The sequence below is a fragment of the Anabrus simplex genome, chromosome 1 (genome assembly GCF_040414725.1).
Source record: "Anabrus simplex isolate iqAnaSimp1 chromosome 1, ASM4041472v1, whole genome shotgun sequence".
Lineage (NCBI taxonomy): Eukaryota > Metazoa > Arthropoda > Insecta > Orthoptera > Tettigoniidae > Anabrus > Anabrus simplex.
Window position 1 is genome coordinate 1,332,364,856 of NC_090265.1, and position 21,314 is coordinate 1,332,386,169.

The 21,314-nt window shown below is 37.5% G+C and overlaps 1 protein-coding gene across 2 annotated transcripts in view; it reads right to left on the reverse strand.

The window, feature by feature from the left end:
- Positions 1–21,314, reverse strand: part of LOC136858315 (probable Rho GTPase-activating protein CG5521) — a 709,838-nt gene that overhangs the window by 267,315 nt on the left and 421,209 nt on the right. For both annotated transcript variants that reach the window (XM_067137762.2, XM_067137761.2), the window contains one exon: positions 8,096–8,251. In XM_067137762.2, the coding sequence (XP_066993863.2) occupies positions 8,096–8,251 (156 nt within the window). The remainder of the gene's footprint in view (positions 1–8,095; positions 8,252–21,314) is intronic.

Here is a 21,314-nt window from a genome sequence, read left to right on the forward strand (position 1 = left end):
TTCTGCATCAGATTCATCAGCCGCTTCTCCCATTATTTAACAATATGCATTTGTTTCCCGTGCACTTTAATTCTACTTTATATATCAGTCTTCTTTTCATGTTTTGTAATTTTTTACCAACAGTTGTTGGACGGAAATTCTTCATCTCCTTCTACCGCTTTTCCCACCTCTGTGGGGTCTGGGGTGCGAGTTGTGGTGCGCATGTGGATTTGCCCTGTTTTACGGCCGGATGCTCTTCCTGACGCCAACCCTAGATGGAGGGATTTAATCACTGTTGCGTGTTTCTGTGATGGTTGGTAGCGTAGTGTGTTGTGCGAATATGAAGAGGAAAGTGTTGGGACAAATGCAAACACACAGTCTTCGGGCCAGAAGAATTAATCAGTGGCGATTAAAATCCCCGACCCAGCCTGGACCCTCTGAACCGAAGGCCTCAATGCTGACCATTCAGCCAATCAGACAGTTGTTGGGCGGAAATGTTTAAGTTAAATTTAGCGAGTAGTTCACACTGAACTGCATTTATTGTACTTGTTTTCTTGTGCTTCTTATCCGGTAACTGTGACTTTGAAAACATAATTACCGGGCAAGTTGTCCATGCGGTTAGGAGCACGCAGCTATGAGCTCGCATCTGGGAGATAGTGGGTTCGAATCCCACTGTCGGCAGCCCTGAAGATGGTTTTCCGTGGTTTCTCATTTTCACACTAGACAAATGCTGGGGCTGTACTTTAATTAAGGCCACGGCCGCATCCTTCCCATTCCTAGGCCTTTCCTGTCCCATCGTCGCCATAAGACCAATCTGTGTCCGTGCAACGTAAAGCAAATAGCAATAGAAAACATAATTGTATGTTCCTTTAAAATGGAGATAAAAGCAGACTAGAATTCCACACTGTCAGTGCCATGTTAAGCATTGAACTACCCGGAAGTCATCGAAGTGTTATCACAGTCTAAGGTGTTATATAACATGGCACGTGCACGACCTTGATCAGTGACACTGAGTGGCTGCTCCAGATACTCGAGTGTACGCTGTACTTCCACTCTATATTTTTATTCACCGCAAATGCGGAGTAGAAGGTCATTGGCAGGAAGACACTCAGGCACTCAGCGAGTACACGCTCACTCGCTTAGACTCATTTTTATTCACACCACCCAATATTTTGGATAACCTAAAAATTAATTACCCTTGAAAATTACGTGTTTTATTTACAAGAAAAAAAATAATACAAAAACAAAAACTTATGCATACACCTGGTACGTCTCCAAACTTCAGCCATAAAGTGGAGAGCTGATAGAACAGTTACTTTCATTTTAGATGCATTGTTAAGCAGTCTGCCATTAACTACTGCTACAGCCTTTCTGATCAGCTATTGACAATAGCGGTATTTGAAAGCATGAATGATGTCCAGATCCAATGGTTGTAGTTTATTCATGCAGTTTGAAGGGAAAAACACAACCTTCAGATTTCTCAGAGAATTAAGTATTCTTATATTATCATTTAGACTTTCACGGCCCGTGTAACTATTCATGAAGTATGTTTTGGGACTTATGCCATGCAATTAATTATAAACACACACTACGCTTTTCAAAAGGAACCTTGCCTTTCTTCATCAGGAGACAACAGAGAAATGAAACGACGCATTAAAGGTTGCTAGGAGAAAGCAACAAGGAACTTAAAATGGTGCCCTCAGATGTAGAAGGGATGCCATTTTAGCACAATGCTAGGGACAGCGAATGGCAACAGTAAAGCATCATTCTCTAATGGTTTGATAATAGGTAGCCATGATTCACTGAGGTTGTAGCCTGTATCGCGGTTGAAATTATCTGGGTGTTCACGTATTTCAACTGCCTCCCTGATAATTCTTGGGCGATACTGTTTTATACGGGCAAGAACATCCACTTCTTGGAACAAGACATCATGACCAGGTGTTAAGGCATGATCAGCAACAGCTGATTTATAAGGTTGGTTGTATCTGATACACCTGGTATGTTCTTTGATGTGAGTACATACCGTTCTCGAAGTCTGCCCAATATAAACCTTGCCACAAGTACAGGGAACTCTATAGATGCCAGGTTGTTGCAATTTAGGCAAACTATCCTTAGTTGGTCACATGAGTTGCCTAATCTTTTGATGAACCAAGCACTGGTCAATAAAAAGACAAACCTTCCTTTTTTGAAGCCCAATTGCCGATCCAGTTGAATGAGATAGTCCTCGAAAATTACAGGTGTCATCCAGGGTTGTGAACTGGTTCTATACTTCATGGGTAGCTAGCTTTCTTATGCTTTTTAAGCACAGAGGCTTGTGAAATTTTCCAATAACAAGTGAACGGAGCTTTCCAGTTCCATTAACATTACAAGCCAGAAGAAATGTAACCCTCTGCTAGGATTTTTTATATCACCATGGTATCACCTTAGAAGGTTAGGGTCTAGCTGGATTGAAGATAATTAAAAAGTTCACTTTTGTGAACGTTGAACACGCTGAAGCTGATCTTTCCACTTGCCGATTACAGCAGGATTAACAGCCGTACTTTCTTCAGAAACAGTCTTGTAAACACGATTATGTCTTTTCTTGAATTGTTCAACCCAGGCACTTGATGCTCTGAAGCCAATGATTCCAAGCCGTGGTGCAATATGTAATGCCTTTTCCTTTCTATGTGATCCACCAGTGTTAACAGTGGCAGCCCAGTCTTGCTTAAACCAACTTCTCCAAAGGTGACACTCCATGGATTTGAGATGTTTTAGGAAGGAAGGGCTGCAATGCACACAATGTTTTCAATTTCCACTTGTTTCTTCACTTTACTAAAACAACATAATTCACTAAGGAAACTCATAAAATGCCAACTGCTTTGTTTAACCTTGATTCCTCACTGCTTTGACTTATCAAACAAATGTTCACTTCCAACAGCCCACCGATGTAACAATTAACACCATCGTTTTTCACAACCACCAATAGGAATGAGCATAACGTTCCAAACATTTCAAGTTAATCTGCTCACTAACAGGCAAGCATGTATTATACTGTAAAATGTCACTGTAACAAACACCAACATAATGAAAAGCTCAGAATTGTGAAAATAGTTTTAGGCCCTTCCCATTTTCCCAATTTTATGTGTGGTAAAATGTTTCATTTTAACAAATTTCAAACTTTCAGACTAATGAATTAAAATTTAACCCTTTTGCCTGTATTTAACTTTATTTTTTCAAAATATAATTAAAATTCATCCTGTTTTAATTGCCATGCATTTCACACAATATGTTCCTATGAAGCTAATATCAGACAGCATATTCATTATGACAACACATAAGCAAAACTAAGCAATTATAGATATCACAGAACGTACGCAAATGACATGATAATTCTTATCAGCAGCTTGCCTACCCATCAGCATGTAATGATTGTGACAAGTTTCCTAAAACAATTTGATACTTCATTCAGTTTAGGAGTACAATCATATAGGATTAATTTCTTGCAAATAAGACGCAATTAAAGCCAATTTTCTACTTTAAAAATTCAATACTAAAATTAAGGTGCACGGATCACTGAATTATTCACATATATATAGTACATTATTTTATTATTCAGACGATACAGTATCAATTTTTCATACATGTATCCACAAAGATGCACAAGAAATGCTGTCAGTTGGTACATTTATTTATTCACATCATTTACAAATTAACACACATATAACCTTAATCACAGTATCACAAACAAAACACTTTGCTCCGAGAACATCAACAAAGCCGCAATTTTGACAACTGCCGATAACTTCAACATGGAGACTGCACTTACTGCATTTCAACACGAGGTCACAAGTATATTTATTCTTGCTACATCATAATTCCACTAAACAATAACTCGTTACCAACAAGACCATCTCCTTACATACATGCCTGGCCAGGCTTCTAGAAAGCTACATTACAAAATGAGCGATAAGTAAAATATATGGTGATGTTTCACAATGCATTGCCAAGCGTAATAGTCACTTGTGATCCCTCATTTTTAAGTGAGAAGTTGTTATATATATTTTATATCATATTGTATGCACTTTGTCAACTATAACATAATATGTTACTCGCTCATTTGCAATTTTAAGATGAAGATGACACTTTTACGTGTCGAAACCAGTACCATAAATAATATGGTGTAAACTAACATCTACATATACTTTGTAGTGAATAGGTGGAACCATTATTCAAATTTTAACATTGTTGTCTTTCAGGTCAGGCATGGAGTAGGCATCACTAACGGTTTTCTCATTCAACCGCCGAAGGCCACACACAGTCGATACTCCCCATTCTTCTTCTTTGGTAGGGCGATAGGTGAAGCGCAACAGGATGTAGAGGGTTCGATGAGACATTGCCCTTCCATCTTTTGAATCTTCTGGATGACAAAGTTGCGCTTATCCGGGCTGACTGGATATGGATGTTGCTTGATGGGTGAGGAAGCGCTGCATTCAATGGTGTGCGTTACCGTAGTAGTCCATCCTATTTTATTGGTGATGACTTCTGGAAAGTCCTTTAATGTGTCTCAGCTCCTCTTCTTCACTCGGTCGAAGATGTGTTAACTGGGTATCTCCCAGGTCTACATCGACTTCTGTATCCTTGCAAGTCCGGAGATCTCCATCGTGCCATGCGACCCTCAGACATCCGTCTTTTCTCAAAAAGACTTCATGAGCTGCTTAGTCTAGGATCACCTTGTATTCCACCAGAAAGTCATGACCTAATATGATGTCATGTATCAGGTTCTGAATCACTGCAACGTCAATTACAACAGGCATGCTCATCTATTTAGCGGTTAGGTTAGTCTGTCCTTGGATGGAATAGGTTAGCCCATCCACTGCTCCCACTACCCTTCTGAGGTGGTGAGACTTCATAAGCGGTAGTAATCTAGCAACAGTCCTGTTAACAAATGAACAGCTTACTTGGCTGTTGAGTATGGCTGAAAAATTCCTTAAGATGATCGCTGGGCGGGGTTGGCCTATTCTACTCACCATCCAACCAATCCCCCTCCTACTTGACCCGGGTTGCTCTTCTGTCAGGTCTTGATGCACTTTCCTGTTCTTGGCCCCATCCCCCCTTAATCCAGAATGGGCCGGACGTAGTTTCTCTGACGTCAAGGTTGGGCACTTGTTCTTCACGTGTCCCGCTCTTCCACACTGGCGGCACTTCCTACCTTTGCTCTTGTGTTCCTCCTCCAGCCGGGCGATGATTCTGCGTAGATCATCGAAGGATCTGGGTTGGGATACTTTTACCAGCGGTTGAATCTTATCGAGGAGTAACTCTGTGATATCTGCATGCAGGGACTAAACTATCTGAAGTTTAATAACAATCAACCAATGAATGTTATGGTTTCACATTTCTACCTTACTACTCTATTTCGTTTATTTACATTTAATGGTGCTTTCATTCATAAAGGAAAGTGTGTATAGTATACCTGTAAATTTTCTACATCGCCAGTATGGATCAAAAGAAGCGACAGCAATTTTCTTTGAAAGAAAAATGAAAAAAATACTTTAAAGAGGAGAAAGGATTGAAAAAAAAAGGGAGATACAGTGAAGAAGAATGACATCAGTCATTCAACACTATCTACTTTTCTAAACCAGAAAAGTAATATAAAGCAAAATATCGGTGCCGATGCCCTTGGCCCACAACGTAAGAAGATGAGGACAGTGGACTACAAGGAGGAGAACAAAGCCGTTAATATGTGGTTTGATATAGATGTTGATTCCCTATGGGAATCAACATCTAGATCATCTGATGGCCAGGCAGGCATCAATTTTTGATAATGAGACAAAGTCTCTTAGTGCATTGGCACTGCCGGTGGCTCCAGTTAGCCTACGCAGTGGCCTCCACGGTATGCACTAGCCAGCGTATTGGTAGGTGTGCTAGGTACCAACTGATGAGCCCACCCTAGCACACGAGGGCGAAACGCTGGCAACCAAGAATGAGTTACCTGGAAAATTTATAATGTCCAATAACGGACCATTTATATTGGTATTAATATGTGGTTTGTTAAAATGCTGGCCAGAAACATCTCTAGCAATGATCCACTGATATGTGAGCATGTGTGATCCTTCACACATTCACTCGGGTTTCCGGAATTCATGGGGATTACAGTTTGGCTTCATAGATTCTACAAAATATACGGCATTTCCCACAAGATTATAAATGGTGAAGCTAAAGATACCCCAAAGAAATTTGCATCTTCAAGGCACCTGCAGACTGTCCGCTGCTTTGGAAGAATATTTGCCGGCAGGCATATATAATGATGAGACTACGTCCACAAATTAAAGCCAAACAAAACCATTGAATTCAAGAGAAATAAGTGCTTGGGGGGCAGAAGTTCAAAAGAATGGATAACTGCTCTTCTGTTCACAAACTCCACAGGGACGGACATACTGAAGCCTCTCGTAATTGGGAAATTTGGGAAGCCAAGTTGCTTGAAGGGAGTGCAACATCTGCCATACGAATATGGGCATAACACCAAGGCATGGATGACATAGATAACATCTGAAGAGTGGCTGTTGTGCCTGGAACAACAGATGAAGGCCAAAAAGAGGAGAATTCTTCTCATCATAGACTATTGTTCTTCTCATAATTGCGTGCCTTGCCATTTGGAGCATCTTAAAGTTTTATTCCTGCTTCCAAATACCACCTCTATTTTGCAACCGATGGATCAGGGGATAAGTCACTCAGTGAAGAGGCATTACCAAGCTTGTGTGGTCCACTGTATGCTGTGTAATATTGCTTCGGAGAGAGACATTAATATAAAAATATTGGAAGCAATGCAGATATTCAGTACTGCATGGAGATCACTGAAAGAAGAACAATTGCAAACTGCTTTAGAAAAGTTGGAGTGGATTATGCAGAAAATGATATCACAGAAAATGAAGTGTTGGAGGATGCAGAAACAAAGCAAAACTTGAAGCATTTGTGTGAAAAATTGGATGCGCAAACAAGTGTGAATTTTGCCAACTATATCAACATGAACTGTGATGTGTTTTAGTGCAAAAAGGAAATCATTGGTGATAAAATTGTGGCAGACATTGTGAGTCATAGAAATTCATGTGATGATGAGATGGAAAAGGAAGATGTGCCTCAAAGTGTTCAATAGTTTGACTATTGTGCAGGCAACAAACATGTCACAAAGTGGTGTGTCTGAATCTGTCTTTAATTCATGTGCAGTGGTTGGTTGGTGACTATTTAAAAAAAAAATTGTGTCTGGGAGTGTTCAGAAGAAAATCGCATACTTCTTCAAAAAATAAAGTCCAGAACATATTGTAGTGTTCCAGAACAATCTAAAATTTGATATGCTGAAAATTTACAGAAAATATCTTGCAATTACTGGATATCATTACTTCTTGTACATATATCCTAACTTTCCTATTATCTAATGTAATTGACTTACATCAGTACAAAACATTTCACAAAATTTCTGAGGACATTAAAAAAAAAAATTTATACTGGTATTTTACTGTATTCCATTGAGATTGTTCCTTACTACAGGACTTCAAAATCCTAGTGAATTTTGGAGGAAATTATAAAATAAAATATAAATTCAAGGAAACTCACATTAATTATACAGACTGTACGGACTTACACTTGATGATGCAAGGTCGGGAAAAACATAAAATAGGAGAATGTAAATTCAAAGTTTCACTGTAATTAGTACAGTGCCTGATGATTGAACTCTCTCAAAAGTTTTATACAGAAGCTTCTTTTACAGCAGATACAAAAAAATTTATTGAAATAAAAATAATGATTGAAATATGTACTTGCTTTGTCACAAAACATCTAGCACACACTAGATTTATAATACTGAAATATGCGGTGAAGACAACATGCACATCATAAAGCACTGTGATATTGAAGGTATCTAAATTTAGCAAAATTTAGAAACTAAGCTAATAATTTATAACATCAATGAAATATCTGTAAAAAATGTTCTTGCAAGGATATGTGATTACTTATCAATACTATTCATTTATAAACACATTTTCATTAAAAACATTCCTTAGCCCTGTTATAAAACTTGAAGTATCAATGATTCACACAGCTGATTTAGGTATTGTATTTCAAAAATGATGATGACGATACATACCTGGTCTGTACCTACTAAGCCATCATGAAGCACTTTATAAAAATGCACAATGTGGTCCCTGGATGGCGCAATATCCTGAGGCATTAGAGTCATGTGACAAAGCAGACGATATGCAGAAATTTTGCCTCTGTGGTATGAGTCTGGCAATGTCAGAGCCTGTCACAAGATGAACAGAATTAATGATACTCCTATTGAATCAATTAAAATTCATGTTCAAGCAATTAGATGGTTAATGTATTTTCCAGAGTGTGAGGAACTTAATCTAGAAGAAGGAAGTGCCAAGGAAGAGTAAAGAGGTAATGGATACCTAGGTGAAAGATTTATTATTGCCCCATACTGACATAGCAGCAGAGACCTGGACGGTGATGAAAAGACAGGAGAGTAAAATTCGGGCCAGTAAGATAATATTTTTAAAAACTATTATAGCTTTCAGATAGAATGGAGAGAAATAAAATGAGATGATTTGGGCATGTTAAGAGAATGGCAATGGGAAGGATAGCTAAGTAGATGATGAACTCTAAAAATGAAGGAACAAGAACAAGATCTAGACTCAGACTAAGGTGGTTGGACTCAATTAAGAAGGAACTTCGATTAACATCCCTAGCATGTGCGGTGCAACAGTGCACCCACTAGGCTTCTACAGTCACTGCGAGTATGACACAACGGTGCATCGTGACGTTTGAAACGCTCATTATGTGGATTTTATAATACTTACTTGCTTTATAGTAAGAGGGCAAGAAGAGGCAACTTTCAGCTACACTTCGAGTTGTCTATTATTGCCAAGAGATGTCTCATATATTCACTGTCATTTATTTTTAAAAACTCTGCACTTTTCAAGTTTGTTTGTAAACATGGCAGATCCTGGCAGAGTTGTTGGTGATGCAGAAATACCGTATTTACTCGTGTATTAGACCCCCTCGCCTATTAGACGAGACCAAGAGAATGGAAAAAAATAAATCTCGCATATTAGACCCCGTAACGAAATTCAGCTGAGACCAATAAACGATTCCACTTCGTAGCGGGTACTACAAGCTGTACTGCAGCTCTGATGACGTCGTACAAATGTGTGTACAAGTTTGCGCACATTTTCTTGAGCCCTCAGCTGCCTTTTGCCAGATCGGCACAATCGGAGCTGACAGCTTTATCTGCGACAGCCACTACAGCAGTACGGTACAAGCATCACAGAATATTGTCCGAGTTTGTAGGTGGATTAGCGTAAACGGAGAAATAGGCCTACTACTTTTTTATTCTCGACTTTCCAACTACAGACTATCACAGTACGTGTGTCTGTGTCTTGGAAAATTGCCAACATGTCAGAAAATACGGTGGCGAGTATTCCTCCGTAGATTCGCAATCGGCCATCAGTGAATGAATTGAGACTTAAAATGTCCCATAAAAGCTGATATAATCAGTACTTGTGACGCAAATGGTGGTTTATGAAAATATGCTTTGAATTCTTAACCTTATATATGTCAATATGACGAACTTTGTTACTGTTGGTTCCATTGCCGGCTGGTTGGCCTCCCTGCAGGAAGAGAGGCGGAAGTGAAACTCTCCACTCACTGCAGCTTTCTACACTGAGAGAGCTCAAGGTTCGTCCGTCCGACCCGCCCGATTCAAGCTCACACCAAAATCGTGTGATACGTCTGTCTTATAGTTAAGAGATGTCTATTTCCGTAGCTTTAGCACTATTAGCTGCCGATACGGTTTGCGATCTTGAACATTTTCATCAGTAATTTGTGTTTTTTAAATTGTTATATTACTTCTAGTCTTCATCTCTCTAGGATAGCGTAGTTCACAGCATTAGTGCAATAACGTAGTTTTTTATGCGTTTAATAGTTTATTGTAGTTGTAGTTTTATTGATATTTGTGTGTTGGTTAGTGTATCTAGTTCTGTGTGTACCATGTCTCGTTTATTCCGGGAAATACACGTGGCAAGAAAGTTACTTGAGTCTCGGATCAGTGGAGTGTTTCTTTTGTACACCATAACCTCCCTTAACTGTAAGTACCGTAATTTGTTATTTCCTCACTCTCTTTTATTCTTGTATTCTCATTTTAGTGTCGGATGTTGTTAGAAAGTGTATATTTTGTGAATTTATTTTACCTCATGAATAATTATCTTTTGGAGTACAGTATTACATTTTATGCGGGCTGTGCGCCGCGGTCGTATTGCATCAGCTGAGCGTTGGTAACGTAGGTACGACGATGCTCGCGTGTTTCCCGAACTATCAAATACAACTGACAGTGACAAATGACTGGCCATTAAGTTCTTTTTCATTATTTTGTGTTAATATTGCTTAATACGGTAAATAAAAGTGGTTGATTATATTTAAAATATATGTAGGCCTAAAAGTCATGTTCACCATTGTCTTTTTAAATTTATAAATTTTCGAACGAAAATAGCCAGTAAAACGCAGAATACATTCGTAAGTTTATTAAATAATAGTGTAGAATGTTTACGTGTACAATTTATAGCCTAGAAGTCATGTGTTCACTGCACGAAATTTGACGTTATCGCATATTGGACCCCCCTTCGCATTTTTTGACTGTAAAAGTGGAAAAATAAAGGGGTCTAATACGCGAGTAAATACGGTAGCTAAGTTACTCATTAATGGCAGGGAAAGTAATTCAGAGTGTGAGAGTAATACAGAGGATGAGTTTACTATAACTTCAGTGAAGATAGTGATGCTAGTAACATAATTCATGACAATACACCAAGAAAAGCAAATGCATGAGGCAACTACTACACAAAGTCACATTAGTGATGTACAGTACAGCTGTCCAGGGATAATCAGGTTAGCATATATTTATAAATTATGTAATATGTTATTGTTATTGTGCATTTTATTTTTGTCTGCCCATTTGGAAATTATAGCAAAATTCATAAAATACTGCACTCAGCATTGGGAGTAGGCTATAAATAAAGCACAATGTGGGTGCAGTCTGGAGTTAAACAATGTCACGCTTGAGGGGTTAAAACACAGTTACAAAGAAGCAATAGTGGTTGGATGGAAGAAGATGGAAAGGTGGCATTAACATCCCAACCTGGCTGGATCTGGTAAAGGGAAACCAATGATTGGATTCAAATACAGAAGACGTAAGGTATAGATAAAAAAATATTCAAAATTTTGTACTAAAATGAGTACTGAGTAAGAGAAGATTGGAAGTATGAGAAAATACTCAAGACCATAGGCATAGCAACAAAACTGCATTTCTTTCATCTTTGATGAGGAGAAGAAGAAATTACCACTTTATACATAGTTATAATTAGACTGCGGATTTTTAGGTAAAAACATATTTCGTGGCTGACTGAACTTGGGACCGGTAATTTTATAGCACCTAAATGATAATAATAATGTTATTTGTTTTACGTCCCACTAACTACTCTTTTACGGTTTTCGGAGATGCCGAGGTGCCGGAATTTAGTCCCGCAGGAGTTCTTTTACGTGCCAGCAAATCTACCGACACAAGGCTGACATATTTGAGCACCACCTTCAAATACCACCGGACTGAGCCAGTATCGAACCTGCCAAGTTGGGGTCAGAAGGCCAGCGCCTTAACCGTCTGAGCCACTCAGCCCGGCGCACGTAAATGGTCTTTTTAAATGTTACTGTCTATATTTTCCTAATTTTAAGTTCAAGAGCCTAAAAAAAATCCTAAAATACAAAATACACAATTAAAAAAAAAAAAAAAATTGTAGTGTTCTTTGAAGGGTTGGAAATGCCCACCGAAATCATCAACGGCAAGACATCAGAGTGGATTGAGCTGTAACAGAATAGCGTAAAAGGAAACACGGTAGACACTGGTCTCACAATCAGTTGTCATCCATAAAGTAAAAGTTCATTTGTACCCCATTAGTTTGTTGCTGGGAGGTTGCCAACCAGTCTCGCAGGTAAGTGCAATAGTAACTACTTTCTCCTTCTTTTCGAAGCAAGACAGGGTCACGCTACCAGTTTAACAGAGTAGATTCAGGTTTCATGTCAGTGTAGTGGTGACTAGTGAGTGGTGAAAATGCCGAAGGTAGAGAGTTCCAAAGCAAACTGTATAAGGCAGTGGCTTCAAAAAATCCCAAGATTTACGACAGACGTAAAAATTTAATTCTACCAAGCATGTAACACAAGTTAAATGTCATGTTTTACTTCTTCATAGATAAATGGATAGATTAGATAATTAATGCCTTTATTTGTGGCAAAGTTAGGGCTCAGTGCCCTCTCTTACACTTAACTAAACGAATATACATCTGCTCCTACTACAAATAATACAAAATAATACTAATAGCAATAACAATAGTAATAATGTTAATAATAATCAGAGTTAGGATTTTCATTTCACTGCATTATTAGATGAATGTGTTAGGCATAATATTAAAGCAAGCAAATATCAACCAGATACGGTAATATTAATTTCATATTATCTGAATAATTATCAGATAATTTACTATCTGCACTCTATATAGGAGCCTCTTCTTTTCTTTTCTTTTTTTATTGATAAATGCCCATTTCATTCAGCATACTGAAGAAATGTTACATGAGAAATAATGAATGCAAATCTAAACTTAAGCAAACTCTTAACACAACCATCCGAAGAATTCAGCAAAATATTCAAAATGTTTCTTGAAAAATATTGCCCCCAATCAATCCCTTCCAAGTTAGCTGTGCTCAAACATTACTTGGATTCAACCTACAATGATGCAATGAACAGGATCTGACAAGATATTGGATACTCACAAATCTGGATATCAGCTGACTAAAGAAATGACGATTTTGGTCAATATATTGGAAATGTATCTGCAGGGAAGCTTACCGTATGTGCACAAAGCAACTTCCAAAGATAAACCAGCAAATAATCATACACTTGACCCACAATGGACTGAATGTATCATTTAAAATAATGTTGATTAAAGTGTTACAAATAAAACTACTCCTGTTTTATTACTCTAATTTATTTGAGGATGATCCAATAAAGGCACACACATATACACGCACAATTCTAATCAGCTATGAATGGCCACACTTACTAATTACAAGTCTATTTACAAGTCTATCTCTTCCTTTCGGCACACAGGCGGTCTGGCCCATTGCTATACTTGGGGACGCTTAATCCTTACTTTCAGTTCACCAAGTCCAGTCACCTCATACAGCAGCTGTGTGTAGACCGCTGGATCTGAACACAGGGCTATGGACCACCGGACACAATATGACTGTTCGTTGGTTTGACTCCAGAGACAGTCCAGTACTTCACACAGTCCCATGCAGCGAACAACTAAACAGCTCTACAGTATTCAACAGCAGGACGATACTTACAACAGCAAACATTAACACAGGTCCATTTACCCTCACATTCACAACAGCGGCTTCCCTTGCTGACTCACGGCGAACCTCAGTCCACAGAAATACACCAACACACAGTGCTCTCAGGTAGTACAAGTCTTCCGTTCCATCATCTCCAGTCCACTGCTCACTGGATTCTCTAACACAATAACTACAGCTCCTGTTTCAGTCCTCAGTGGGACACTAGCGACAACTAACATCTCTGTTGCCCTCAGCCCAGCCGATAAAGATGTTGATTCCAGTATCTTTAAGTGTTTATTATACAGTATCTACCGTGAACAATTTTATAAGTGGCATTCCCTACATTTGTCGTTCATGTATTCCTAATAAACAGTAATTCATAAAACGCTGCTCTGTTGTGGACAAATACATTTTACAGTTTTTAATTACCGGTAATGTTCAGGCCACCTCAATAACTTCACCCTGTGGCGGCACGCAACTTACTGCATGGATGTTTTACCGTCCATTGTGTGCTTTATGTTTCCCGCGCAGAATCCCATTCGATTCTATTCAGGGGCCCGATGACCTAGATGTTAGGCCCCTTTAAACAACACGCAGCGATTCTATTCCGCTAGATGTGAATGATGGAGTGGAAATTTCAGCTGAAGGGTTCGATTCAATTCCATAATATATAAGTAATAATAATAACAACGTAAACGTTTCCACCTTTTCAATACTACAATATATTCACAAAATTACAAATTCGATGTCTTTGCGTAATTTGGCTATCTTTAATTTTAGGCCTAGATATTGAAAGGCTTTCTGTTTTGCCTGGTAAGCTACATCATTGATGGTTATGAATTTCATGTTTTTGGTCCGTATTGAACTGAGAATAATATATAAGTAATAATAATAACAACGTAAACGTTTCCACCTTTTCAATACTACAATATATTCACAAAATTACAAATTCGATGTCTTTGCGTAATTTGGCTACCTTTAATTTTAGGCCTAGATATTGAAAGGCTTACCAGGCAAAACAGAAAGCCTTTCAATATCTAGGCCTAAAATTAAAGGTAGCCAAATTACGCAAAGACATCGAATTTGTAATTTTGTGAATATATTGTAGTATTGAAAAGGTGGAAACATTTACGTTGTTATTATTATTACTTATATATTATTCTCAGTTCAATACGGACCAAAAACATGAAATTCATAACCATCAATGATGTAGCTTACCAGGCAAAACAGAAAGCCTTTCAATATCTAGGCCTAAAATTAAAGATAGCCAAATTACGCAAAGACATCGAATTTGTAATTTTGTGAATATATTGTAGTATTGAAAAGGTGGAAACGTTTACGTTGTTATTATTATTACTTATATATTATTCTCAGTTCAATACGGACCAAAAACATGAAATTCATAACCATCAATTCCATAAGGTGAGAGTGAGCGTCTAGTATTCGTGTTGTCATAGCGTGACGTCGTCGGGCCCTGGCAAGCCCGGACAGGCTCCGTGACACCAGAGACACACCGCAAGCGCAAGAACAATCTAACACAGGGCGCAACTTCCGTGGAGACTGGAGGGTTCTAATCGTGAGCTGCTTTGAGCGGACATTTTATATCTCAAGGGGGTCTAAAATCTGAACTGTTTAACCAGGAAATATATTTACAACAGAACACTTTAAATGGGAAAAATATACATATATCTTAATGCAACCGATCAAAGGACCAAGAATATCACACTGCTTAGGTGGGAAAACTTCTTATGCGGGAACTTTTAAACCAAGTTTCACTTCATTAATCTTTGTATAGACCTTTGCCTTCGTCAATAAATTTGCTAATTTGTAAACATTGTACTAATTTCTTATTACAGTATATCTGTAGTTTTTTTTCATATCCTATACATTTAGAACATATTTTATGTTCCTTAAAGCTTAAATAAGGTGCTAAAATATATTTTAGGCGCACAAAATACACTTTTAGGATCTAAACATCAGCAGTCTAGTTATAACTGGAAGTTTAGAACACTTTTTCAGACAAATAATATGATTAATATCAGGGACCTATGACCTCGATATTTGGCCCCTTAAAAAAAGCAATCAATATCATAAAAAACGAATGACCAAGAAACGTGCAACACTATTACTATGTAAAAGTATGTGTGTTAATCATTATCTAAAAGAGAAAAAAAATGTGTCATTGTAGTACATAAAATCTGCTTCAGTGGAAGCTACCATATTTCCTTGAGTAATTACGCCCATGTGTAACTCTCCCACTCTGACTTCTCTAATTTTAATCTGATTAAAAGAAATGCTCACATATTTTACGCACATGTTTCCTCTAACGTTTATCACACAGCTGCGGGCGAGTTTCATAATATAGATGTCATAGTTGCAACCCCTGTATTTTGAAACCTGAAATTTCCGGATTGAGTTACGAGGCTGTCATGATTATCGGTGGTTCGGTGAAAGGACCGGAGCTGGCCCGACGCAGTGATGCTCAGTTTCTGCAGTTCTCATATTTTGTTTGTGATATATCCACCCACTACCCTTTGCTAATGAGGTCATTAATTATGGACTGGTCGAAACTGGCAAAAGACAGCAGGAACTGAATCCGGGCCTCTTATACACGTGAATAAAGCATAAAAGGCAAGAACGCAAGACAAAAATAGATTGAAATAGATTAGGGTTTATTATCTTAAAATTGGCTGAAGCAGATAAGAGATGGGCACATAACAAACAAAAGGACACGCAAGGAAAAATGTTACTCACATACATATTCTTGGAGGCTATCTTTATTTTTAAATGTATAGGACGTATTCATTGCTGTTATATTTGTAAAGCTTATTTTATTACATTCTCCTGTAAGCTATAGACAAGGACTGCCATTTCTCGATGCTGGTACTCCTACCCATTTTATGAGAAATATTCTTTATCTCGGCGATTAATGTACTAAAAAAAACTGTAAATATTAAATTAATTTATACAAACTTGTACAATCCATTTTATCTGTATAGTCCACCTCCAGGTTATTGTTAGAAATTATTAAATTGTTGCTGCTTGATCATAAATTGTTATATTTTTCTGCTGGTTCAAAAAGAAAAAAATGACATGTTATTTGAGATTGTATTACAGTATCTTGTACTTGCCCTTATATTCATTTGGTTCTAACGGTCCTCCTTCTCAAGCATTGAGCCCGTCTTATTTTCCTTTTCATTTCCACTGCACATATATGTATATTTCACTGGGATTCTACTGAATTCCCCATTGGTGTAATAACCTTACTTTGATTACACTCATGTTACCACCTAAGGTGACGTTACAATGTGACCATACCATTACAATCTCTTCACTTTGAGGTTCTCCAGCATGCTTCTTACGAATCGAAGTTGTTGTCAGATATCCACATTCCTTATTTTATCCATTTTCATTTTGTTTTTTTGTAAACAAGCATGGAGGAACTTAATTTCTGTTGCATGAAGACTCTTTGTTGATCCGGTACAAAGGTACCAGATATATTTTGTACAAGCTGATCTTGGAAATTAATGGACATGTTTTATCCCGAAGTATTTGACGTACAGCATGATAGGATGTGGAAGCTTTCTGTATTCTGTTGATAATCTCTTGATGTATGGTATTGTCTGAGGACAGAATACTCCCTAAATACTGGAAGTTGTCTACAATATCCATCTCCTCATCTCCAATTCTTAGATGAATAGCTGGAGAGTTTCTACTCATCACTAAGCCAACTGTCTTGGTTTTGCTGATTTTAAGACCTGCAGGTGAAAAGCTTCATGCAAAAGATCTTATCTAGCTTGTATTTCCACTTCTCTCTCACACCGTACCATTACATCACCAGCAACCAGGGCAATAGTTGTTGGATCCTTTCCTTTAACTACTTTTAAAACTTCATCTATTATGAATATTGTAATGTGAAAATGGGAACTAATATTTACTGGACATAACTGAATTATTACATCAAAGCATCTAAGTGTATTTATTTATTCATCTGTCATGTCGACTTGTGTATCCAGCCGTTATCTGTATTATCGGTCATTGTTGGAACTGTTTCCTAACTGTGGAAGTTACCAGACCAATTTAATTCAAGTTATCTATCCATTATTGTCAGGCATTTGACTGAACTCTGTAGTGCGCCGAATTATCATTTGTAACTTCTGCGCATTTTCGCGGTGCACGCATTGAATTATGGGACTGCCTCTCGGCTAGCTCGGTGTGAGCTCAGTAGTCGGCAGTAGTCAGCTTGCCGTTACTCTCCAAGATGGCTGTGTTGTATGGAGCTCCCAAGCAGACGGTTTGGCGAGAAGGGAAAGCTATTATAATGGAGCTTGACTCCGGCGGTTAAACATAATGTGAGGGCTAGGCCCTATTATTCCTTCAAAGTTATCCAGTGTGCTCCAACCCTTTTTTTGTTCTTAATGTAACATGTAAACTTGGTGCAGTGAGTAACCGTTATCGGCATGAAATGTTTTAAGTGTCTTGTAAGTTTGGATACCTTAACTCAAGTAAGTACTGAAAATTATAATTTATTGAAGGGATCCCAGTCGTTCAGGCACTAGTGTGAGTAATTTCATCTGGGACATGAGCAACATTATAAACGACTATTTTGGTATTGGTTAACCTTGTAAGCAAAATCTGATATATATTTGAAGTGAATGCATTTGAAAAAGAAAATTTAATGTAATGTAGGGAGCTTGAGGATCGCTAGTTATGCATCTATGAGGTGATATTTTGTGTAAGTGATTTTATCTTACGTTTTTGTCGGGGTGCATTTTTGCCAACTGTGTTTCTTGATATTCATTATGATGGCGATTATTATTATTATTATTATTATTATTACTTTTATTTTTTTTGGTAATTCATTTCGGTGCGTGTTTTCTCCCTTAGTGTTGTCCTGTTTGGTTGATATTGCTGCCTGATTTTGTCCTATTGCCTTCGTGGCTGGTTATCTGTACGCAATGATTATCGCATTGTTACCGGCCTCATATTTGCATCGTAGCGCATTCCACGGCCCCCTCTGTTCTAAAGTATGTAAATCGCTGATGAATTCATTAAGTAAGGCTAATGTAAACTGGTATTATCACCTCTTGGATAAGTAATAATTATTATTATTAATATTATTATTTTAATAACTTACAATCTTAAAATTGAAATTTGCTGGTCGAAATTAAGTTTAATAATGGGACTTTTCTTTCGTTGTCTTATTATCTTTTCTCCCATTGTTTGGGTTCCTTGCTTTTGTCTTTATTACGTCATGTCACCCCTTCTTATCTAATCTGATGATACGTTAATTTTTTGGGTGGCTTTGATGATTATTATGGGATCTTGGCTTCGCGTCGGTAACGGGTAGCTTCTGTTTGGTTTTCGGTGTCCTTTATTATTTTTATGAGTGCACCGTTAATTGTAAATTTCCTTTAATATACTTCATTTTGTTGGGGTTGCTGTGCACTATTATTTTATTGTGTTTTCATCTAGCTCGTTTCTTTAGTGTAATGTTTATTCGCGGTTGGAGCCACTAAATTTTCTTCTTTTTCGTGTGTCCTTGTGTGCGTCTTGTAACTTAGAATTTTGTAGTGTAGCAAATTTCAGTTTTAAAGTGTTTTTATATCGCGGGCCCGCATATCGGTTGCAACCAATTTTAATGTTTCTATATGTAAGGTAATGAGTTATTAATGAATTTTCAAACCTTAATTTCGGCGGAAGCCTATGTTTATGTGAGCTTCATTTTTCCTTAATTTCTACTTTATTTTAAAATACTGTTTTCCTCGTCTAGCTTGATTGCATTTTTAAATTTCAGAAAAAGAATTATATATTTTTTTATTGTTCTTATTTTATACCATTTTCAAATTACATTTGCTTAGTAAATTTTCTTCATTTCAAATTTATCTGGTGTGTCATTTAGTAGCTAGCAGTATTTACCTGGCAACCTGTCAAAGTTATGTAAGATCCTGGCCTTTTTTAATTCTCGCTTTGCCTTCCACGCTTCATATTTTATGCTACTGCCTTTCGGTAAGTATTGTGCTTGTTTTCTTCTTGATGTTTGTGCTTTTCTTTTGAATGTTTGGTTTTCTGATTGGTAAGGTTGCAAATATAAAGAGGAGTGGTGAAAGACAACTTCCTTGCTGGACTCACTCTTCATTTCAAAACAACCTGACCTTCCATGCTGCACCTGAACACAGCTCTTGGTTTCATCATATAATCGTTGTGCTCATGCTAGGATCTCATCGGACACTTCCTTATGTTACAAGTTACAGGCTGAAGATGCCCAAAATAATGGGTGAAACATGTACCTGACCAAATAAGTCTACATAAAATCATGTAGATAATAACCACATTAAACGTGGAAAGTATTGAATAGGTGGTTTTTTATTAAATTATCCTTGATATCTATGCCTAACTTCCTTATGTCTCAAACATTCCCATATATGCCTGCATGGTATATGGTCATATGCTTTCTCGATGTCCAGAAAAACAGTTGTGTTTTACCTTTCCCACTAATACTTCTCACAGAGCATTCTGGTGGCAAAAATGAGGTCTATATTTGATTTATGTGGTCTAAATCCATACTGTGCCTCCTCCAGTGTGGGTTAAAAATATTTTCTAATCCTGCTCCCCAGAATGGATTCATAGATTTTGAGGCCATGTGACAGTAGTTTGTACATTTCTTTCTATCACCTTTTATCAGCAATGGTATGACGACTCCCTGCTTTCAGTCATTTAGAGATGGGCGAAGTGACACTGCTGACCGTTTCAAAATGTTCAATACGGCACAGTGAATTGCTTCGAAGCAGTGCGTCGACACACGGCACACCGTCTCGGACTGCAACATGAGCAGTACCTGGACAGTGTCTCGCGATGGCATGGTAAAGTAGTGTGTCGATACATGGCGAACTTCCACCTCGGACTGTAACAGTAACAGTGTTCTTATATGCAGTACATGGACAGAATCTCATGTTGGCACAGTGAAGCAGTGTTTCGCAATGGCATGGTAAAACATAAACCATGCTCCATAGCTAAGTTCATTTCACTGAATGAACTGTCCGGCATTCTTATAACGATAAAATATGAGGTTCATGAAATATTTAATGAGCAAATGTACAAAATACAGTATGATAAATAGATGATGTACCGTATAATAGTATGCATTTGCTTCTTCACAAAGCGCTTAGAATGTTACTAAAAGGGATCAGTTTTACAGTTAAAAACACACTAAAGCAGTAGCTAATTGGAATAATTATAAAATGATTAATTAAATTTAAGAAGAGTTCAAAATAGTTTTTCTATATACAATAACAAACTTAACCTAATCCAGTTATAAAAGCATAGTAAAATACTAGTCTAACTAAATGAACTAACTTGAATAATTATAAAATGAGTAATGAAATCCAAGAAGAGTCTGAAATTGGAATTTTACGTACATCAAAAAAACAACCTAAACCAGTTATGAAAACATAGTAAGATAGTTAATAAACTAAATGAACTAATTTGAATAATTATAAAGAAAATAAATCTAAGAAGTCCAAGGTTGGTATCATGTGTAAAGTAACAACCTGACCTAATCCAGTTTAAAAATCTCAAACTGAAGTTTAAAAACATAATTGTCAAAAATTTCACACTTTCTCTTATAGTATGACCCTGCTTTGAAAACAATGTATTTTTTCCTGAGCAAAACTAAAACTTTACATTGTGGAGTACATTGTTCTTTTAGTAATTTTAATTGCGAGCAAGATGAAAGGAGGGAAAGCTCCAGGGTTAGATGAAGTGAGTATTAAGATGGTGAAGGCAACAGGAGAGGTAGGGAAACAGTGGTTTTATCATGTGTTGAAAGTGGTATGGGAAAAAAAAGGAAGACCCCTGAAGATTGGAAGAAGGGGGTAACAACCCATTTTCAAGAAGGGGAATAGAAAAGAGTTTGAGAACTATATAGG